The following is a 22,521-nucleotide window of genomic DNA, read 5'->3' as shown; positions in this document are numbered from 1 at the left end:
ATTTGGTTTGGACTGTCTTTCATGGGTTTGTGTACTGTGATCTCCTGAAGACGTTCCCTTTTCACTGCCATCTGTAGGACTTGAGATCTTGCCATATTGATGCTTGTTTTATGAATGCTAAATTGCATTGGCAATGGATTGCTATTTCTCCCCCAGTGACCTCTTCTTTTTGAGTCAGTAGTAGCAGGACTGTTCCTGTGGTCACTGAAACTTTTTCTCTTCCTCACTTTCCACCCAGATGTCTCATGCCTGTTTTAACTGTATGTAGCTTGCATATTTTTTCTTGCTGCTTCTTAAATCTTTACTGCTACAAAACTTCCTGCATACGCTATGGGCTGGCCTTCATGGACTAAGTACTCAGCAGTGCTTCTCCTCCCTCTCACTTGTGCTGGATGGACTCACATAGGGATGGGTGCCCACAAGTATCATTCCCAAAGGGCACGTGCACTTCCAAGGCAGTGCTGAAAGCTAGGGCAAGTCCCAAATGTTGCTTGTCCTCTGCTCCTGTCCCTAAAACAGTTCCAGAAGCAACTCACGTGGACAGGGTTGCACACACATCCAGTGTGTGCAGGACATTGTTGACTGTTGGCCTGTGCTGGCATTCAGAGGAGTTATGCTGGAAACTTGAATTCCGGATGTCGTTGTTGCTGGGCCTTGCATTTGTACTGGCCTAAGGCTAGAGGAACCATGTGTTGTGTGCTTGAGTAAAACATTGTGCTGAAATGGTGGGATGGTAGACTTCTGGCAACCGGTAACCATTGAGAGTAACTATCCTTTTCATTTAATACAACACTTGCTATTGTACTGGCTCTAAATTTTGTAACTGACAAAATTTTAGCTGGGCGAAAGGCATTGCAAACACAAGAGGCCAGATTCCAGTCTCTGGCAATTAGATAAATTTCTGTGACGTTTGACCTGTTTGCAGGTGGACAAACAAGTATGTACAAATTAAGGTGTGCATGGTACCTGTAAGAAGGCTGCATCTCTAAATCAGCTGTGCGGGACTCATAGCTCAAAAGTGTGTCTATTACAACGTTTTATATACAGAAAAGAACAAACATTACTCATAGTAAAGCAGGTCTGTTGTCAGTGGTACTGGACAGTCACATGTGCCCCAAAAACTAGGCAGCTACCTTTGTGATCTCTTGGTAAGTATGCTTTAGAAAATGCTGAAGAGACTGTTTCAGTTACCAAGAAGTGCAGACCATCCCAAGAGAACAAGAGGATTATACCCTCTAGACAAAAGCATGAAGATACAGATTGAAATAAACAGGCAATATTTAGGTTTAGAGAGCATCTAAGTTGTTGACAAAAAAACACGGGCATGATATGGAGCTATCCTCAAAGCAACCTGTTGTACCAAGAGAAATGGTATCATATGGGAGCTCCAAAAGTTTTGTGTGTGCCTGTAAAACTTCTGATTTTCACCCTGTAATGATATTTCTAGTGACATGCAATACAAGCAAGTTTTTAACTCCTCTGTTCCCCCTGCTGAAGGGAAGTGTGAGCTAGGAATAGGATCTTCGAGTCTTCAGCTGGCATCATTCATTTTTCAAATAAATTAGCCCAGCTCCTGGGCCGACACCATCCCAGCCCTGGCTTGGGGGCCATCCAGTGGAGTCAGGGACAGTTTCACCTACCTCCATGCCTGCCTAGGAGCAGAGACAGATGCCAAAGCTGAGACAGATGTTAGTTTTGCAGATTTTATTTACAGCCAGCAGGTGTGATTTCCACGGGGAGCTTGCTCTTCCCTTGGGAATGACAGCCCAGTGCTACAGCTGCGTGGGAGCACAGAGTGCACGTCCTCCTCTTCTAAATGCACTCAGAGCCAAAAGATAAATGAAGTTTGGCCCATAATTGTAACCACAGCATTTATTTTCTCATATAAACATAAAATGCTTTGTCACTCTTTCTCTGACCCACCCACTAGTCTATCCTTCCTTGCTGTAGGGAGCTCACTTTAAGTTAGTTGTCTCTGGATCCTTGGCCTTTACATATTCTGACTTTTTTTGTCCTGGAATATGTATGTAAAAATGCCTTTCATCTATCCTTGCAGTTTATGGTATCTCTCTACTTTTGTTCCCATTTATGGGACTGTAGTACATGCATACACATAGGCTACACACCATCCAGTTGCAGGTACACACGCACACCTCAGCATGAGTCACCTTATCCACACCTTTGTGACTAGAAACACCGTTCCGCTTCGTGCATTCGCACGTACTTTGGTGATTTGCAAGTATTCAAGAAACAAACAGCCACAAGCTAGCATCTTATTCTGCTGCTGTGATGTATTTTTTGCTAGTACTTTTCAAATGTAACATAAGGACATTAAACATGGAAATAATACCTTCCTCTGCAGTACAGAAATTGCTTTAGATATTTTGATGACTTCTGAATGTGCAAATATTTCTGTTTCCGCACAGTCAGGTGTATTTGCCTCCTGCCCTTCAAAAGCAGGAAGTCTCTGTCACTGCAGACTCAGAGTGGTGGATTCTTAATGGGGATCCCAACCCAAACGGACAGATCTTGGGTGTAATCTTTTTAACCTGTCAAGAACCATCTTTTTTTCTTTTGCATTTTATTTTTATTAACAAGGAACAAAGTACACTCAGAAGGAGGCATAGAAAGCAGTAATGTTCACAGCCACTCCACAGAATATCGTTGCAGGAGCCTAACAAAGGTTTAGTGAGTTTTTAACTGTGAATGGCACTTCATGCTGAAGGCACGGTTTTGGGGAGCAATCTGGTGAGAGCTGCACATTGACTTCAGTGGCACCACTGCATTACCTTCACCCAAAATCAAGATCAATAGGAAGCGTCTGTATCTGTTCCTGTTGGAGAAGCAACCTGAATTCTGCCTTTCTGTGGCAGCTGCACTCTGTGAGGTCGTGAGAGAGTCACTGTCCCGCTCTCCGCCTCATTTCTCTCATTGTAAAACATGATTTACTTGACTTATTCCCACAGGTTTTGTGGCTGTTAATGGGGAGTGTAAATCACTGGTTTACTATTGCTCTGGCTGGGAAATCAGGCCCATCTTTCTCACTGCGTGTTCTCTGTTCATCACATGCAGGGAGAACTGAACGCAGGAGGAACTGGAGAGTCCAGCTACTGGGTGGAGGCTTTGCTGTGGTTCCCAAATACCCTCTTGCTGCGCTTGTTGGCTCAGGCTGTGTTTGTAAACACTCACAGGCCCTCTCCTTTGGATTGTTCTTTGGAGCCAGATTTTCTTTTGATGTTAAACAGGATGTGTGTGTTAATTAATTTATTTTACTCAGGGTAGGATATTGCTGCCAATGTTCTTTGAAGAGTCCTGTGAGCCATCTCTCCCCTCACATAAACATTCAGGCAATTTTGGTTAAGGTGTTTATTTTTTTTAACTATGCATAAATGTTAATCTGGCTGTTCTACAGCAGAGAGGTTTTACAGGCTCCTTTAAAAATGTCAAGGTCATGTTTAAACAGTTACTGTTTAAACTGAGGAGATGAAGCACTGGACTGAGAGGATTCGGAGGTGAAAAAATGAAAAACAGTATTTTCTGCTAACAGATGTTTTTTGAGAGTTTAGTGCTGGTGAAAATGATGGTGAAATACTTTGGAGACTGCTTCTGCATCTACTCCTTTGTACTTGTACCATGGACATTGTTAGTGAAAATACACCCTTCCTGCCTTAGTCCTAAATTGAAAGGACTTCTGGCTGGTGATGACAGGAAAGTGCAGGCTCTGTAAACGTTGACTTCCTGAGACCGCCGGGGCCAGTTCATGCCAATTTCAGCAGTGACATTTGTGATGTGGAGGTACTACTTCATGGTTCGTAATGGTCCAGGAGGCTGTGATGATTAAATGTTGCTCGTGAAGTCTCCCAGATTCAGAGTAATCTCTTGGGAGAAAAAGGATTGAGAATCCCAGCGCTGGATGATTCTGTCATTTTGCGTATTATAATGCTGCACTCCCACTTGGGTAAGGAGCACAGGGTGCTTCTTTTCAAAAGCCAAAACTTTCAAACTGCAAGTTTGACAAAAATAATCAAGCTTTGTGGAATGCTCTTAAGTTATATTTAAGTTGGAAGAAAGCAAAACCCTGTATTTTTTTTAATAACTTTCTTTTTTCGTGATAGCATTAAATAACTCCGGTCTTGGTTTGATGTTTAATTGGTAGGGTGTTACGATTTGAGAGCTGATGCAGTTCAAATTGATCAGTCTATCACATGCTACCAGATGTGCACAGTATTTTACCAAACAAGACCAGACAGATGCCTTGTTCTGAAGAGACTGCAGTTTGAGACTGATCTTTCAAGATACTGTACGATGGCAGATGCCCCAAGGGAATGGTTTGGTCTCTTTGTAATCTCACGTGTCTGCATACACTTCAGCATAGGCTTGGTGTCTAGCACTCTTACTCTAGGACAACAATCCACAGCCATTTAAATGAAGACCTGAGAACTTAATGGAAAAAGTTGAGTATCTCCCCAAGGACTGTGCCATAAATTCAACTGAGATGACAAGAGGAAGGAATTACAGGATGGATAGTGTGAGATAGATGAAGTTTATCTTTAATTTGAGTTGAACTCAATCAGAGCTAGTAATGGCCAAATGTTACGATGACTTTGGTGGTGAGAGTTAAACTGGAGATTTTCCCAGTGATGTGTGCTCCATTTTAAAAAGCGAGGAAACAAGATTTGTTGTAGCTGGCACTAAATGGAAGTCTTTTTTTTAGCAGTAGCAATAGATGGCAATGACTGATCCACAGAAACCAAACTGCTCATTTCTCATTCCTTTTGGTTATGGGTGACCCGCAGCAATGAGGGAGTTGCTTGTGCAGATTCTTCTCAACACTGTGAAAGACAGCATTCAGCTCATGAGGACTGTCCATCTGTCATCTTTTTTGCAGGATTAGCCTTCTAGCCTTCCCCTGGACAGAGACTTTATTTAAAAACTGAGGGAGACCCCACCCCAGGATCTGGCATTAGTTTTCAGTATTCATTCAATGATCAGTAATGTATAATACCATACAAAAATTTACGTTGGTGGAGATATGTGGCATATAAAGAGAAATCTGTGTTCATGCTTTACGTAACAGCCATTGAGCCACACAGTCTTGTTTAAACAAACAGTGTGAATCTTAAAATAGCCCCTGGACATTCCACCAAGACGGCCATATTTCAATGAATGTTCAAGGTGTTTCCCCAGTATCGTATACCTACACAGTAACCCTTCAGTGACAGCAGAGCCATCCAGAGACAGTAGTAAGCTACACTTGGTACTGGACACACAGATCTGTTCACTTGCTCTGGTGAAGCAGGAAAATCTGCTTCTTTGTTGTCCACCCACCAAGGAAGGCAATAGACATGAAACATTTTGAGGCTAAGCTCATTTGAGGGTGATTTTAACATACCAGTTACTGTTACTGGATAATTATTAGAGGAATTCATGGAACGTGACCTTGTTGCCATATAAATGGTGGGAAACCCTGCTCTTCACCTGGTTAAGAATTCACATTGGCCAGTTTCAAGAAGATAGGAATGAAAACTTGAAATTCTTTGAATGCAATATTTTTAATATTACTATAGATACAGAACTAGAGGAAATCGTTCTTACGGCTCAGAACATTTGTCTGATTTCCTTAATCCTCACTGGTGGTTTCTATAGAGTCCTATTGATACATTTCAAACAATAGTTTAGACATGATAAAAGCAATTTTGTGGAACTGATCAGTTAAGAGAGCAGCCAGTAGACACTGCAGCTCAGCATTCAGAAATTGTTTAGCGGTGTCTCTATAGCAAAGAGAGGAGGCTGGAAAGACTGCTCTTCTGGAGCTCACTCAGTTTCTAACCTAGAGCACAGGCTAGTATTGGATGGACTTGGTTTTTCATGAGACGAGAAACATAAAAACAGGCTGCTGCAGCACCTTCTGTATGGGTCTGTGGGGGAAGTACTCAGCTCTTCAAGACTGTCCATGTGTTCTCTTCCACCAGGCTTTGCCTATATCATGTGTCCTTGTGCAGGAACCCTGGATAGACTGTGAAATTGGTCAATAAACCTAGTATTGATCCTTCAGTAAAGGTAGGATAAGGCTCCAAAGAAAAGACTGTGCGGAGTGACCCTATGGCAGCTGAATGAGCTGAACGTGTACAGAATGCTTCCCTTGCCTAGCTGGGGACCTGACGTGTGCTTCTGAAACCCAAAGTCTCAAGCACTTCAAGCTGAGAGGAAAATACCTCATGTCTAGGTGGCTTGCAAAAGTCCCAGCGAAAGGCATGTGTCCCCACGAGCCACTGTGGGAGCTGGGGAACCAGGCAGGTGACCAGTGGGTACACAGGGCCTGTCTGGGGGCCCCCAGGCACTGAGCCCCTGCTAGACCACAGCCACCCCCTCCTTTGTCTGAACTCCCCTGGGGGCAGTGACCCGCAGCACTGAAGAGCAGAGATGTATAGAACAGGGCTGGCCGTTTGGACATACCTACTGACCCTGTCTCGTAACAGGAGAGAGCACTCGGTGACATTAAAATAGAACAAATTTGCTATGATATCAGGTTATATGTTTTATGAGCCATATAATTAACGTGTGACACTCAGTGCCATGGGATATTATTGACTTAAATAGCTTAGTAAGTATCAAAAAGGATTAGGCATCGACATGAAACCGAATAGCATATGCACTAACACAAGCTAGGATCAAAATTACCAGGGCTACCAATCCTTGTGCTTCAGGGCATATTTGGATCATCAGCTTGGGGTCAGGAGGAAAGCCACTCTCTAATAAAGTAGCATGCAGTATGCACGTGGGTTATAGTTATACAGATCTCTCTATTGGACTGTTTTGATTCCTTTCCCTTCTCTTTATCTGTCTTCTTTTCATCCCCTCCTGGTCCCCCTCCCTCACATTTATCATCTGGAATAGGTCACTACTGAAGACAAGACACGAAATCAGATGGATGGCTGAATGGTCCGTACTAATAGGGTAATTTAATGTTTGCTTCTCCCCAGAACTCTGATGTTTATTTCAAATACAAATTTTATATTCACTCGCTAAGAAGTTCCTCTCCTTCCAATCTTCATTCTGTGCATGCTACTTTTTATTTTTATCAGCTACACCTACAAATCCACTTAGACTCATCTGAATCATGATTTTTCAGAGGTAACAAATGAACCTTAATTTGGGAGAAGGAAGAGAACAACCAGGCACATATTAAAGGAACCTCATTTTTCTGGCAGATACTCAACAATTGCTTAAGACAAAAATTTTTTGAGAGAACTTGTATTGTGTAGCCAACATGAATAATCACTTATGAAAATAAGGGGAGGGGGTTGTGTACATGACAGTGAGTCTGTGGACAGTCATGATAAAATGATACTCGATTTAGGTAATTCTTTGCATTTTTCTTTGTAGAGTCTGAAGCAAAATAATTGTTAAGAAATTTAACACTTTCCTCATTTTAAGGTGATACGGTATTTCACACAATTCTAGGGGTCTGGATGTTTTGTTTTGTATTTTCTTTTGTTACTGTACTGAAGTAGTGCCAGGAAGCCGCACATAAGAGCAGGGTAGGTTGAATTTTATGTCCTGTAAATGTCTTGTGAGTAACTCCTACCCGGAGTTACTCACTCTAAATAGACAGACTGGAGAGACAGAGAACAGCAGAGAAGGAAAATTACTTGATTCTCCATGGGACCCCAAGTTAACAGCAGAAAACCAGAGAATGTCTATTTAAAAAATATGCCTACTCATTCCGTTTGTTGCTTATTTCTTTTTTGCTTCTTGTCTTCACCCTCCCAGACTGATTTCTAAGTCCACCCATTCTTACCCATCCCAGGTCCTTTATTTTTGCTAACGCCCTCTCTTCATGTCTGGCACTAGGCAGTGCTGCTCTGCTCGGCACGCTGATACATGCTGCCCTTTGGCTTATTCAACCTTGCTGGAAAGATACTACCGTGCAGCTTCTCCAGCATCCTTCTCATCCTTTTCCACAGTGGGTTGAATTCCAGTTAGTTTTTGTGAACTCATTTTGTAGTCCTTCACTCTGCTTCCCTAAAGACCAATGCTTTTGTGTTGTTGCCTTCCCACAGACATTCTTGAACATACCAAAGCTGACCTTCGGCTCCATGGACAGATGGGGCCTGATCCAAAGTCCATTAACATCAGAGGAAATGTCCATTTATGCCCATGGGCTTTGCATTAAATCTTTTGCATTTCACATACTTTCTTTAGTGCCTCTTACTCAGCTCCAGTTATTAAAATCAGATTAATCCCTGACAGATCCCTGACAGTTCAGTGTACGGTATAAGCCAACCTGTGCTACTTCAAAAGATAGAGACCAAACCTGCTACTCTGCTGATGTGAAATCTGCAGCTGGCTAATACTAAAAGCAAGGCATTACTTCCACATTTCATTCCTGCATAACTGAGGTCAGAATCTCTTACTGTTCGTTTGCTGAATCTCCCATTAATAGCGCACAGGCTCTCTCAAAACCATTTCTTACTGTTCAGATATCTTCTGGTCCCTACAACATTATTCTGCCGAGGCACCGCTCAAGATTCACCTCTGTTTGCAGTTTTACTCTTGGTCTAAGTAGACTGCTATGTCAGCCAGAACATCAATATTTCTTTCTGTTGACACAATACTCTCTTATCCATATTGCCACCCCTCCTCCTGCTTAATTTTGTCTACATTCCTTTTGAAAACTCTACTCCCATAATTTAGTCTCCCACTCAGTACTTGGTTTAATCAAGTCTGTCACTCAATTTATATCCCACTTCTTGGTTAACACAAGTTTCTCAGTTAGCAATCTGTTTCTATAACACTTTCTATGCATAACACATGGTTAGCTTTTCTTTCCACACTTGCTTCTCTGTTCCCTTTCTAATTTCCAGACCCCACTTTTCCTTGTAACACTTGAAGATGAGAAACTTCCTCTTCTGTCTCCCTGTTTTTATGTTCCTCATGTATTTTTATGAGACCACTGCAGTCAGGACTTCTTAAATATCACGGGGTGCTTTGTATAGGACACGGTCCAGTTAAAACAGTTTTCAATTGCAGAATCTCACTCAGTTTAATACATAGCTTTAGGTAAACCTCTCCTGTTGCTGTATTTCTTTGTACCGGCTTGTACCCCTTTCCATCTTCATCATCTTTCCTCGGTTTGTCAGAACACAGGACAAATGCGCAAAAGTTCCGATTCTCTCCCTCTGGCTGCTCACTGAGCACAGCATGGTAAAATCTGGTCTTAAGCATCCACCCTCAGTTTTTGCGTTGAGGAACAAAGAGCAGAACAGGGTCGTGTTCTGTACATTTTAACATAGGGGACTGGGTTGCATGTACCTTGACTGGATGGCCTAGTGCAGCCACAGCACAAACTTAACAGCTCACCTTTCTTGCACAAAGAACAAGTAATTTCATTTTGGATGGTGGAAGCGCACCGCAGGTTGTGAATTGGCAACATTGCCCACCACTGCATCTCAAATCTCCCACCTGAGTTTTGTGTTATCACCTGATTCCCCCGGTAGGGGACCATGGGTTGTCAGACTGCTTTCCTCCTCATCTGCAGCTCCTCTAGCTATTAGAGAAACTGGTGGGCCACTGAATGAGGCTGTTGGAACAGTTTTAGCTCAGCAGGAGGCAGATTCGCTGATTGGCACCTGTTGGATAGATCATTTGTTGGTTCTCTGAGTTATTCTGCTGGGTCAGCAGGTTTCCAGGTTTAAATGCTGGCATGGTGTAAGACGCAGAATGCTGCTGTTTCATAATCGCCTTCTAGAAGTATTGCTTTGTTGTAATGCTACTGTTATATTGTCCTACTTTTGCTATCTACTTTCTGCATAGGCTGGGCGAATTTTGCCCACTGCATTACTTAGGTGTAGACTTTGCAGCACGGGGCTGGCTGCATTTTACCTGGAGACGGGGAGCGGGAGGGATATGCTGGCGGCTGCTGTCACTGCTTCTCATCTGATTGAGTAACACGACGATTTCCTAGTCAGTCACAGAGCTGTAACGCGTGGTACTTATACAGTACTTTTCATTTTCAGATCAGTTTAATACCGCTCCTGGCTTACGGTACGCTCATCTGTCTCTCTGTATGTTCTCAAGAGTCGCACAGGAGAGGCCAGAGCAGTCCTTCCTCTGGCTGGATCAGTGACTGCCCTATATAAATCTGCATATTAAGCAGATTTGGCAATCGTTCAGAGACAGACTCACTCAAGCAAGAGGTGAAAATAAACTTGCTTGTAAAGGCACCGCAGACAGCACTCTGGCTTGGTATGCTGTCAGAGACGGGACAGAGGCTGGTTTGTTTTCTTTTGCAGCTGGAGGCTGATGATTCCTGTTTGTCTGCTGCGTCCGAGTCCCGTCGCCACAACCCCTGCGTGTGCGCGGGTGCCGGCTCTCATTCTTGAGCAGTCGCAAGAGATTTCGCGTGTTAGCACTTCACCTCTGCAGCAGACGGTTCATGGCCTCGGGGACTCCCACACGCACCCCCCCAAGGTCGGGCACCGCCTGACAGCGCTGCCCGCTCGGGAGCGCGCCGGGCCCAACTTTGGGGGGGGGGGGGGGGGGTCAGGAGGAGGACTCGGGGCTCCGCTTCCCCCTCTCGCGGGGGGCAACGCAGCGCGCCGGGTCCCCCGCGCTGGGCGGTGGCCTCACACCGCGGCCGGGAGCTGCCTCTTCCTCCCCGCGCCGCCTCCTCCTCCTCCTCCTCCGGCGGCGGCGGGAGCACGCACAGGGCGGCAGGGAGAGCGCGGAGCCGCTGCTGCCTGCGGGCCCGGGGCACGCAGGGCCCGGGTCGCCCGGCCCCGCTGACGTGCGCCCGGCGGCGGCCCCCCTTCCCCCCTCCCCTCCCGCTGCACGCAGGAAGTTTATCCGGCCGCGGCCCTCCCCGCCCCGGGCGCTGCGGCCCCGGCCCGGCGCCCCCCCCCCCCGCGGGGGGAAGTAAGAGAAACACCCCGCGGCGCGGCTGGCCGGGGGTCTGCCCGCGGCCCCGCAGCCTCCCAGCCGCTTGCGGAGCGGAGCGGGGCGGGGGGCCGAGCCCGCCGCAGTCTGCCCGCCCTCCGTGCGCGGGGGCGGGGGCGCCGACTGCAGTGCCCGCTCCGGCGGCCGCGGGCGGGGGGAGGCGGCCGCGCCCCGGCTGCAGCCCCCCGGGCGGGCGGGCGGCGGCGGCGCTGGCGCTGCGGGCGCCCCGGGAGCGCCCCCGGCGGCCACACCCCGCGGCGGGCCGGGGCCGGCGGAGGGGCGGAGGGAGGGGGCCGGCGCGGGGTGTCTCCGAGCCAGTTCTCGCGGTGCTGGCCAGGCTCAGCCTCCTTCCCCTCCCCGGCGAGCGGTGACTGTGCACGGCGGAGCGGGGAGCGCCGAGCCGGGCGCGGGGGGAGCCCGCGCCGCCCCGCCGAGCCCGGAGGGAGGCCGCCGAGCAGCGCGCCCGCCCGTCCCGGCCCGTCCCGGCCGCCCTGCCCCATGCCCCAGCGGCGCTGAGCCTCCCGCAGCCCGAACATGGCCACCACGGCAACGTGCACCCGCTTCACCGACGAGTACCAGCTCTACGAGGAGCTCGGCAAGTACGGAGCCCGCTGCGCGCCCCGCGCCGCGCCCCGCCGCCCGCCCCGGCCCCGGGACCCGGGACCCGCCGGGAGCCCCGTGCCGGCGCCGCGGCTCTGCCGGGAGCCGGAGGAGGATTAGCCGCCGCGCCGTAATCCTGCTCTCCGACCCCCCGTCCGCCCTAGCGGCATCGCCGCCGGAGGCAGAGCGGGTTCGGCGCCCCCGGGTCGTCCCCGCCGCTGGATGGGGTGGCCCCGCAGCCCGCCTCGGGCTGCGCGCTCCTGTTGCACCCCGGCACTTCCTCTCTTCCCCCCTTGCCCTTCTCAGGACCACGCTGCCGCCTTCGCCTCCCCGCACCGTCTCCCTGCTGCACGTTGCCGCTCCCTTCAAGTGTTTCTGCGCCGGGACACGGCGCTGTTACCGCCGCTCCGCGATGCCTCGGTCCGCACTTCCTTGTCCCTGTGAAAGGACCAGGTGCTGCTGCACCGCGATTCTCCCTCCTTCCCTCCGCACTTGCCTCTGCATTGGCAGACCTGCCCCTGCACCCTAGGACGGGGCTTTGCAGGGCGAGCCTGTGGGACAGGAAAGCAGCGTAGCAATGGCCAGGGTAGGATTATGGGGCCAGGGCTTTCCCGGGTGCTGCTGCTCTCCCCCTCCCTCCCTTCCTTCCTGCACCAACTGCTGGGCTCTGCTGCATCTCTTCTCTCCAGCCCCGTGTCCCCGTCCCTCCCCATGCTGCTGCAGCCGTGTGTCACCGAGCCCGGGCCCCAGTGCTGGTGCTCACCTTGCTGCTTATTGGTTTATATGTAGAGGTTGAGGAAGGGGAGAAAAAGGCAGGACTCTGCAGTATCGGGAGGATTCGCGCTATTTTAGGCGCTCCGTAGGGCTAACTGTCTTGTGGGGCCCTTGTGCAGCTTCCGTTCCCCTTTCTTACACTTCAAATACGTATATTTGTCCATAGACACGGGTTTGCGTTCCTGGTCTGAAGGACTTGGAATTTTCTGCCAGTTTTCTCTTATTTGTCCTTTTCCCCTTTTCAGATCTTTCATGTAAAGCCAGTTGTTATTCTTTTCCCACCCTGTTTTGTTGGGCTTTTCAGAAAAGAAGGGACTGCTTTCAAGCGCTCGTCTGTCTAGTCCTGTAGATTTTGAGTCCCTATCTTTTCACCTTGGTCTCTGTTGTATTATCTCTTTTTTTCCTCACAGAAATCCTTCTTCCCTCTCTCAGACCTCTTCTCCAAGTGGCTCTTTGGAATAGTTGTAATCATATCCATAGTTCCAGCTTGAGAAAATGTACAAAGCCTCGTAGCTTCCTACTCACTTCATTCATAGGTACATGCTTGTCCCCATTTTGCAGGTGGGCAGAGAGATGTAAGAGAACTAGTAACTTCTGCGAAGTGTTGCAGCGATTTTGTGACTGAGCTGGCACTGGAACGTGGGAGAAATGAGTCCTGGTTGTCTGATGTAACGGCTGGGGATACTGTCTTCGGGAGATGGACTTACCGGCTAGCGTTTGCAGCGTTGTTCTGGGCTGCTTGTCTGCCGTTCATCAGTCCCTTCGTGTCCTGTTTCTGTGCCCGTACGGTCTCTCTCTCCCTGCACAGTGTGCTGCTCTTACTGTGCTGCCTGTGAGGGGGCTTGAGGGGTCTTCAGGAGGCTTGAGTACCCTATAGACCAGGTTTTATTTGCTGATCAGACGGCATGCACTGTTCGTGTGTTGTTTCCGTCTTCTGTATGTCTTCTGCCCTGTCCTTAATCTGGTCCGCTGTGGGGATAGAAATTGCTGCTATTGTATTCTCATTTTCAGTTTCATAGCTCCTACCCTCTTTATTTTTCTTCTAGGGGAGCCTTCTCGGTGGTCCGCAGATGTGTAAAGAAAAGTTCATCACAGGAATATGCTGCAAAAATCATCAACACCAAAAAACTGTCAGCCAGAGGTTAGTGTCTCGATTTACCCTTCTTCCTCTTATTAATAGAAAATACTTCGCTGGAGTTGAAGCTGTAATAAGTTTAAGGGATCTGAAGTTGCTTGTCTCGGTCATTATTTCAGCGTTACAAAATAATTGAGTTGTGTGGCAAAGAGGAGATTGAAAGGAGGTAGGGTAGGATGATAGAAAAATTCCTGTATCTGGAAATGGATGCTTTGTGATGTTGTCTTTTTTTTCTTTTTGAGATCTTTCTTCTGCAGGCTGAGCTAGAGGTATGTTTATAGAAGATTTATCTACGTGTATGTGTACCGATCACTCATAATAAAGAGACGTGTTGCAGACTGATTTTGCTGAATGTCTTTTCTACCTAGGAGATCTGTCTTACTAGAATAGATGTGATTTTTTTTTTTTTTTTTTTTTTTTTTTTTAGGATAGATGCTATATGCCTTGCTTCTTTCATGCTGTAGTTAAACGTGGTGTGTTTGGAAACTTAACAAGTTTGCCTTCAAAGGCAGAAGTGGGTTGGATGGAGAAATCTTGCAAATTTGACCTCTCAACAAATTAGAACAAGTATTTTTTGCTTTTGTTAGTCCTGGAGACTTCCAAAACCTGAAACCAGACTGTAGTCTTATGAAAAGAGGAAAAAATCTCAACTCTTCCCCCAAGCTGTTGGTCTTCTGTTTTCCAGGGACGTATGTATGCACAAAGGGTAGCGTACCTTGTAGTATGTAGGGAATGTGTATCTTTAAAGTATGTAGTGTGTAGGGAATCCCTTACAGGGATTAAAGTTGCTTCACGGGTGGGGTCGATGAGGGGAAGAATGAGAGAAACTGAACTTCAGTAAAAGATTCTGAAAGCAGAGTGCAACAAGTTGACATGCCAGTGGCGACTGTTTCTAGAAGAGGTGAACAAGACAAGATCTAAGTCCTCAGAGGCCTTTCAGATTTGACAAAAGTAATGTATTAGGCCCTTGACTGTCTTGCTAGTTGAATAGATGGCTTAGCAGGGGGGTTGACTGAGAAATAAAAAAAAAAAAGCAGGAGGAGGAGGCAAGTGATCTTGATAAATGATTTATAAGTGAAGAATGTTTTGCCTAATCCCTATAAAAGAGAAAATTACAATATGTATTCTCCTTTTTGCGGGAATTCTAAATGTGATGATAAGAGCAGAAGACAGCTTGAACAATGGTGAAAAATTTCCATTTACTGTAGTTTGTACAGAGAAGTAGTGTCAGAAGTAGAGAATGCTGTGCCGTGAAAGCTGGGGTTTTTTGTGGTTTTTGTTTGGGTTTTTTTTTTTTTTTTTTTTGACTTGTGGAAGTAAGCATATGTGATGATGTGTTGTTTTGGTATTTAGCCTGAGTGAGGTTGTGTTGGGGATCAGCCAGTGGAGCCCTAGATTGTTTAGGAGGTGGCTGCAGATCCTGTGAGAATTGGTGTCCCCTCCACAGCTAGGTGATGGTCCCTGCTGATATAGGTGGGATATCCAATCTCTTGAATTCAAAATTAGTTCAAGTTAATATGGGAGAGGTTTGAAGGATGGCTTTGCTTTGCTGATGGCCATTAATGCTGTGTTTGCTCTGCAGAGTTGCCCATCCATCCTGTAGCAACAACTAAAGCTCAGGAGAGCCATCTTCTCAGATGCTAGTGGACACAAGCCTGATTAGATAGAGAAGGCAGAGGGTAGCTTGACAAACTAATCGCAAATGAGAAACCGTTTTCTTACAAAGGAGGTGGTATTGAAGTTAACTCTGGAGCTAAGAAAAATGGGGAAAACTGCAGGATGAATAGAGTTGAAACAAAATTCAGAAACACATTAGCAGAAGCCCAAAAGTAGCAGAAGAACAGACTGAGTCAGTTTTAAGTGTTTGGGCACCTAATGAGTTACAGAGGGAGCAATATGTAGATTCTAATTGTTTTTCGTATTAAGATGATGACAGTTTCATGACCCAGCAAGCAGGAGAAGTAAGGATGGGTGAATACAGGCCATGTTTTGATCTGCTACTTACTTTCTAGATTTCATACCTTCCTATAAATAAAATACATGGAGGATACTAGCCTGGTCCTCAGCTACATAACTCGAGGCAGCTGGCAATGATTTACTTACAAAGGTATTGGTTAGGTAGAAGGCAAGCGTGGGGAGAGCCAAGAAAGGAAATGGATGTTTCTGCTAGTACAGAAGAATATCAGAAACAAGGGACTGATCAGGTTTCGTTGAAGTCTTATCTGAGGACTAAAGAATCTGCATTTACAGTGAAAAGTGGATGGTGACTTCAGCTGAATATGTAGGTTCCTCGGTTATTTCAGCTGTGTTTGCTGATAGCTCAAGTGGTTAGTACAAAAAGTGACGGAATATTTTTATAGGAACTTAGTGATTTCACCTTGGGATAGGTCTTTAAAGCACTGAAGGAAAAATGCATGCTATTTAGACATTGCAGCTGTAAATCAGTGATTAGGGAAATTTGATTCAGCAACCTGAAAATGAAAGTCTCAGGGAAAGGCATTTTAGAAAGCTGTCTCCCACAGGAGGAGAATTACGGCGTTAATTCTGCAGTATCCTGGATATATGTTGCCTGATGATTTCTTTCCCTGAGCTGGCATTTCTCCCTGGGGAGGCCATGTCTCTGCCCAGCGATCCATACGCGTGGGGCTCTCCTGCGCACCCAACTGCGTGCCTGTGCGGGTTAAGCCACCCTCCTGACCTGCCTCCCATGTTGCTGGTGTTCTTCTAGGCTTGGTCACAGTGCCAGAATATTCCCTCGTGGGGACACCCTGCCCCTCTCCAATTTAAGCATAGCTACATTAAACTTTTTGTACCTTCTCTAGCAGAATTTGAACCTGTATAGATACCTGATGTAGTAACTGCTACTTCAAGAGCCAGTGTCTTGCTGCTGCTGAGAAGTGTGTCTAGCCCATTGCTGCTTCCCAGAAGTTTTGCCTGCTGTAGTGCTTCCCTTGATTATGTCCAGGGAAATGGTAACAAAGCCTTGCTTGCCTTCCACAGTACTTCGTTACCTTTATTTTTCAAGACTCTTGATGAAGAAATACTAGATAGCTGACTGGGAAGTGCTGAATAGCTTGCTGTATGTAGCTGAAAAGGAGGAAGAGGAACACTTCAGGGTGAATTGTATGCGTTTAAAGGGTTCTGTATTATTTGACATGTTTATCAAAGTGTTTTCTTAAAGCAGTAAAGAGTTGAAGAGGCATGGTGCTGTTACAGGGCTTCTCTGTGAAAGCAAGGAGGATGAATGTGGTGCTGGTCTTTGTGAAGGGCGGTCCTAACAACTTCAGTCTAGTAAGCTTCACACTGTAAAATACGAAGTTAGGTGTTGAGAGACGAGTCTCTGTTTCTCTATTGTCTGTGATTTTTGGATGCCTGTTCTCTGTCTTTTTTAATAAATCACGTCAGTAAGAGCTGGTATAGATTAAAATTCATATTTCAGCTTTAATGAAGTATTCACTATTATTCATACTGTGTTGATGCTTAAGACTGCCCAGCGAAGAGTATGCCAAGAACTTGAATGTTAAATAGGGGCTAAATGCTTGTGGAAAGGGAGGGGAAACAGACTTCATCTTAGTCAGCATTCGGCCGCATATAAGAGTGGTGGTTATTACACCTGGGGGAAATACAATGCTTCTGTCATCTGAAATTCCTATGGGATTGAACGCACAGGCTTTTACCAGAGCTACGGGCAGAGGGAAGTAATAACTGTAATTTTTTGGAAGCTGTCTTGTGGGTGTCACCAGAATACTTTTTGAACATGAAAATTCATGGCAAGTAGTGCTTCAGTTCCTGGGCAGCAGTGAAGTTCAAATAAAGTAAAATTGCTTGCAGTGATCAAAAGGATCAAGAGAGAAGCAGTAGCTTTAGTAGCAGTAGGGAAATATCCAGGATTTGACTCTCCAGCGTATACTTTGAGAGAGTCCTGCACTGGAGAGGTAGGCAGAGCTCTGTCCTGTGATAATTTTTAGGATGTTGTTTTTACTAGATAACATATAATGATCCTAGCACAGTGAGTAGGATTTTTGGCCCTTGTTTTTTAGGTGCGGGGGGGAGAAATCTCTGTGCATTACATCTGTTGTTAAATTTTGTTTGCTGCTGAAAATCTGTACCTTTCAACTCTTGCAAGTGACATCTCTTGATGGAAAAAATGAAAAGCAGGTGTCCTGGAAGTTAGACCGCTTCACTGCTTTCTCCTTACTGTGGCTTTGGTCTTGTGTAGGGAATAAAGAGGTGGATTCTCTCTGTACTCTCCGTCTTTCCAAATTTGTAAACCACATCAAAATTTGCAGTCTGCCCAGTTATATTCTTGTTGTTCCCATAGGGGATTATGTGGATTGTGGGAGGAGCAGGGAATTACTTCTGTGTATCAAACCCCATCAGGATAAAAGCTCTCTCTTTACACTTCTAACTCAATTTTGGTTTTTTTTTTTTTTTTTCATACACCTCTCTTGTCCCGGCTCTCAGTTCTGTAGCGGTTGCTAATTTGGGCTTTACAGTATGGAGGTGTCACTAGTAGTTTCCCTGGACGCTGAAACACTGAGCTTGAATGCTGCAGAGGAAGTTTAACAGCATCAGTCCCTAACCTCTACCTTGATCTGTTCTTGGCTGGTGTTCGAGTTAGGACTCTCTTGGACTGCTCTTGTGGCTGCCAGGTTTAAAGTCCCCTGTGGGCTACAGCACACCCGCTTGAATGAGATGCACGCAGCAGTGCTGCACTGCAGCCTGGCGAGTCGGCTCCGCGTGAAAGCGAGGGAAGCCCAGCACGCCGGTCACGGATGGCTGAAGCACGCATCCGAACTCGAGTAGAAATGTCCTGTAATAGGGGTCCTGTGCCTGTGTGCATAGGTTGGGGGCAAATGTCCTTTCTTGCAGAGGATGGCGAATCAAACCATGTCTGCTCAGCTGCACTTGCTGAGCAGCCAAATCAGGTCTGGTCATTTGGTGTGGGAGAGGAGCTGCCCTTCCTGCAGGACGGGCCCTAGGCTGAGCGTGGAGCGCTTCGCTGCGCCCCAGCTCCTCCTGCTCCCCCCCTCTGGCGCCGGCGGGGGGTCTAAGAGATGCTCTGATTAACGGGGGGCTCGACGATCTCCAAGGTCCTTTCCAACCTAAGCCGTTCTGTGACTCGATGATCAGCTGCAGCGACGGCTGGGGATTTTTGTGGAGGTCCTTGCGCACGTGGAGGGACGCGGGGAGCGGGGCAGGGCGCGGTGTGCGCGGCGGGGGGCGGCCCGAGGGGCTGCAGGGGAGGCGTGGGTGCGTGCGTGGGTAGCGAGGGGCCGAACCCTGCGCTTCGCACCGCAGCACACATGCGTGCGGCGGGGGGTGGCGGGGGGGCTGCTCTGCTGATGTCACAAACTGCAGCCCTCCGCCCGCAGCCTGCCTCCCCCCGCCGCCGCCGCCGCCTCCTCCTCCTCCTCGCCTCCGCCTGTAGCCCCGCTGAGGGGAAGAGGGGCTCAAGCGGTACATGTCACTAGGGGAGATCTCACTGGAAGAGGCGTCTGGAGAAGAGGAGGGCTGCGTGAAGGAGAGCCCTTGACCTTGCAGGTGGAGCGGCCGGGGCTGGGAGCTCGGCGGGGGTCAGCCCGCCTGGCTGCGGGCCCCCCGCCGCCAGTGCGGGCAGGAGAGCGCCCTGGCCCGAGAGCCGGCAGAGATTGGCAGCATGGCGAGCGGTGGAAGCCTGGCTTTTGCTGTGGCTCGCTACGGCCAGAAGCTGGCTTCCTCCCACTGTGGATGTCAGTGATGGCTGGGGTTACCCCAGGTTGCCTCTCTCGGTTTACACTGTATATTTTATAAAGGAGCTGGAACAGAGCAGACAGGATTTCAGCTCGTGTCTGCCTTCTCAGTGGTCACGTTGGGTATTAGATTTCCAGCATTAACAATGGGGGGGGGGGGGGGGGGCAGTGGGCACACAGATTGGGCAGAAGTTCCTACAGCCTCCGCGTGAGGTTAGAGAAAGGGGCTTGGCGACGGAGTTGGGCTGCTTCTTTTCCCAGTATAAACGGGATTTGCGTACAAGCAGAGATGTGATTAGAGTAACTCTCGCACATGTCCCAAAGGCCTTAGCTCTAGAGCATTTACCCTGATCAACAAGCCACGACTGAAACATTGCCAGGTGTCCCTTCAATGAAGAGCGGGATGTTGAGCACGCTGTAGATATTGGGGGCCAGGAGAGCTACTTGAATTTCTTGTAAGAAGGGTCCAGTGCAAAAGCTCTGGGGTTTATTTGTTGGTTTTGGGGTGTAGCATAGAAATTTCACTGCCTCCAAATTTAATCCTTCTCTGGACAGTGCCAAAGCTGTAACTGCCAGAGAGGGCTCATCTGTGGATCAGAAAGAAATTTCTGAAGAGTGCTTCCCCCTCCCTGCCCCCACATCCCCCCCCCCCCCCCAAAAAAAAAGGTGGGTTAACACCACTGTTTTAAGAGAGGACTATGACAATCTTTTTGTTCCCTTCCATGCCCTGGAAGTATTTTAGTTTTTCTGGCCCTGCAAATTGGGTGAAGACAATTTTTAAAGAGGAAGTGCACCAATATAAAAATCTCTCTCCACTGTGCCACCTATGAACACTGTCTATCTGCTTCACAACCCTGACAACCAGGGCATCACCCCTTTTTTCATTAATTCTGGCCTGTCACCTGTTGGTGTTTCAGGTGGTTTTTTTTTTTTTTTTTCTTTCCTCTGTTCTTGAAACCTCCTGATTTTCACCAAGATAATAGACTTTAAAAAAAAAATGTTAATTTGCCAGTGTTTGACTACAGAGCGAGCTATTGCTGTTGGCTGGGCTGGGCGGAGAGGGCAATATCAGCTGGCACCAGGATCACCAGCACAGGAAAGCAGCCTTGACTGTTGTAAAAAGAAATGTGGAGTATGTCACCTCGTTGTGTGTTTGCCTGCAACAGAAGTGATGTCAGTGCTCAGAGCAGTCATCTTGGGGGAAGCAGAGGTGCATTGGTTTCTGATGGGTGAATGTGTACTTAAAATTTTGAGGTGCTCACTGGATTATTTTTTTTAGTGTATAGAGGAAGTGTCAAGCTGTAACTTAAATAGCTGTAGTTCCTGCTGGCCCTTATGACAATAAGCTTAATGCTTCAAAATATGGGGTCTTGTGAGTTAGGCTGACCTCAGGTTTCTTTTTGTACCTTCTTAAATCTACTGTCTATTTAAATATCACTGTATACTTCTGAAGAAATGGTCCGGCAGTATCTTAGTGATTGGCTTTTTGAGCAATGAGGCTAGCCAAAGATCAGTGGGGCATGGATTTAGCTTTCTGGAGAAATTGAGTCTATAGTTGTAAGATTTTTGATTCCTCATAGCTTTTTCCACCTGTTACTCCCTGGCTCTCTTTCTTTCTGTTTTAATTTTGAATTTGTTTTGAATGTTCAGTTATCTCTCGTGGATCAGTTACTTTAACCAGTAATTGTATTAATCTATAAATCTTTGATTGAAAATATCCCCTTAGTAATGCTGCTTTACCCTCCTCCTTTCCTTCCAGCGAATATTGCAGAATTCCTGTTGCTCCCACCTGTTAGATGAACAGACTGGGGAAGATGGTGCTTGGTGCAAGCGGCTAATTCCTGACAACCCTGAGAATAATTCGGGAGTGCAAGGAGAGCTGGTTAATGTTGTATCTTGCCTTTTTATGGAGGGGTCAGGAAAGGAGGAGATAACTGTGGCTTTACTCCTGGTGTCGGGATCTGCCTCGCTCTGCTCCTGGCAGAGTCAGAAGGAGAATTCCCCGTCTCTGAGATGTGAGTTGAGTACGTGTGATGACCTTTCAGAGAATGCGTGTGTGCGTGTGCATATAGATGTGATACTGTACTCTCAGCACTTCTGCGTTATGTTCCTGAGGGCATGAGTTGCATAGCTGTCCAAGCGGTGACCCGCTGTCCTGCTGCTTTGGTCCAAAGTTCCCATCTTGAGTTAGCTGTCATCCAAGCACCCGCAGCTCTGGGCTGTCTTGTCTTTCCCGTGGCTGGAGTCTGCTTAGCAGTGACACTGGGACAAGTCCAGGTTAGTGTCCTGCTTCTGAGAAGGGTGCTAGCTAACCTCTTCCCTTTGCTAGAAGGCACAGGTGATTTGGCTGTTAAACACAAGACCCTTTTTCGCCAGGGCAGCAACGGTAGCGTCTCTCTTTGCAGTGCTGTTGTTAGTGTGATTCTGTCAGCGTCCCAAAAATTGAGCTGAGAGCTGTCTTGGAGAAAAAAGTAGGCATTGTGGGAATGAGGACATAGTTAATTTAAAAGGAAAACCAAACCCATGCAAACACGTCTATGGGGAAGGAAGGTGGCCTGGGAGTGGGCATAGCTCTTTGTAGGCCTACCGAGCCAAACACTAAACGGCAGAGAAGATGGGGAGCGACAGCAGAGCTGCTGGGTTATCTCCGAGGGCTGTTGCCATGATGACAGTGGCAAGCAGGGACTGAAAAATTTACCAGATGCGTGTGAGTCAAAGGATTAAACTTTCTCATAGGAGGGAAAGGAGGGGAGGAGGGCGGGTAATGATATATTAGCGAAGGACAGCATCCTAGTGAGAAATACCAGGCTGGCTCTCCTATAGCCACTGGGATGGCAGGGGGGAATGCAGACTGGCATTCCTCTTCCAGTCTAAACACTGGGCAACACTGCCCTGACAGATTCCCTCTTTGAAGAGGGAGTTGAGTGCACCCTGCTTTCACTGGGTAAATTGGCAGGTTTGCATTGTATTGGCGGGTGAAACATAAGAAGTGGGAAAAGATGGTATCTCTTCTTTTTTCAGCCTTTTTTTCTATTCCTTATACCCACAAATAACTGTAGTTCTGTACCTTGTGCTTAGAGCTTTTCTGCATCAGAGTTGGTGCAAATAATCTAGTTTCAGTGTTGTCTGCAAGTTTCAGACTATCAAACATGAAGCTAACCAGCCCGCAGTAGTGTTACTGGTAACGCAAGGCTGTTGTCATTGAAAATTTCTGATGCAAAACCATGTCAGCGCTATTAGGGCTAGGATAGGTCTTGCCCCTGCATACTGCTTTTGTCCCTGCTGGTTTCCATTTCCAGAGCTGGAGTGGTGTCCCTGCGTATCAGAGCTGATAGCATGGTG

At 47.3% G+C, this 22,521-nt stretch overlaps 1 protein-coding gene across 3 annotated transcripts in view; it reads left to right on the top strand.

Moving 5' to 3' along the window:
• Nucleotides 1-11,472: 11,472 nt before the first annotated feature.
• The window catches only part of CAMK2G (calcium/calmodulin dependent protein kinase II gamma), a 121,143-nt gene continuing 110,094 nt past the window's right edge, over nt 11,473-22,521 (top strand). For all 3 annotated transcript variants that reach the window (XM_075717420.1, XM_075717419.1, XM_075717418.1), the window contains exons 1-2: nt 11,473-11,537; nt 13,359-13,453. In XM_075717420.1, the coding sequence (XP_075573535.1) occupies nt 11,473-11,537; nt 13,359-13,453 (160 nt within the window). The remainder of the gene's footprint in view (nt 11,538-13,358; nt 13,454-22,521) is intronic.

Source organism: Pelecanus crispus, chromosome 10 (assembly GCF_030463565.1).
Source record: "Pelecanus crispus isolate bPelCri1 chromosome 10, bPelCri1.pri, whole genome shotgun sequence".
Lineage (NCBI taxonomy): Eukaryota > Metazoa > Chordata > Aves > Pelecaniformes > Pelecanidae > Pelecanus > Pelecanus crispus.
Note: the sequence above shows the minus strand (reverse complement) of the source record. Positions and strands in the feature narration are given on the sequence as shown.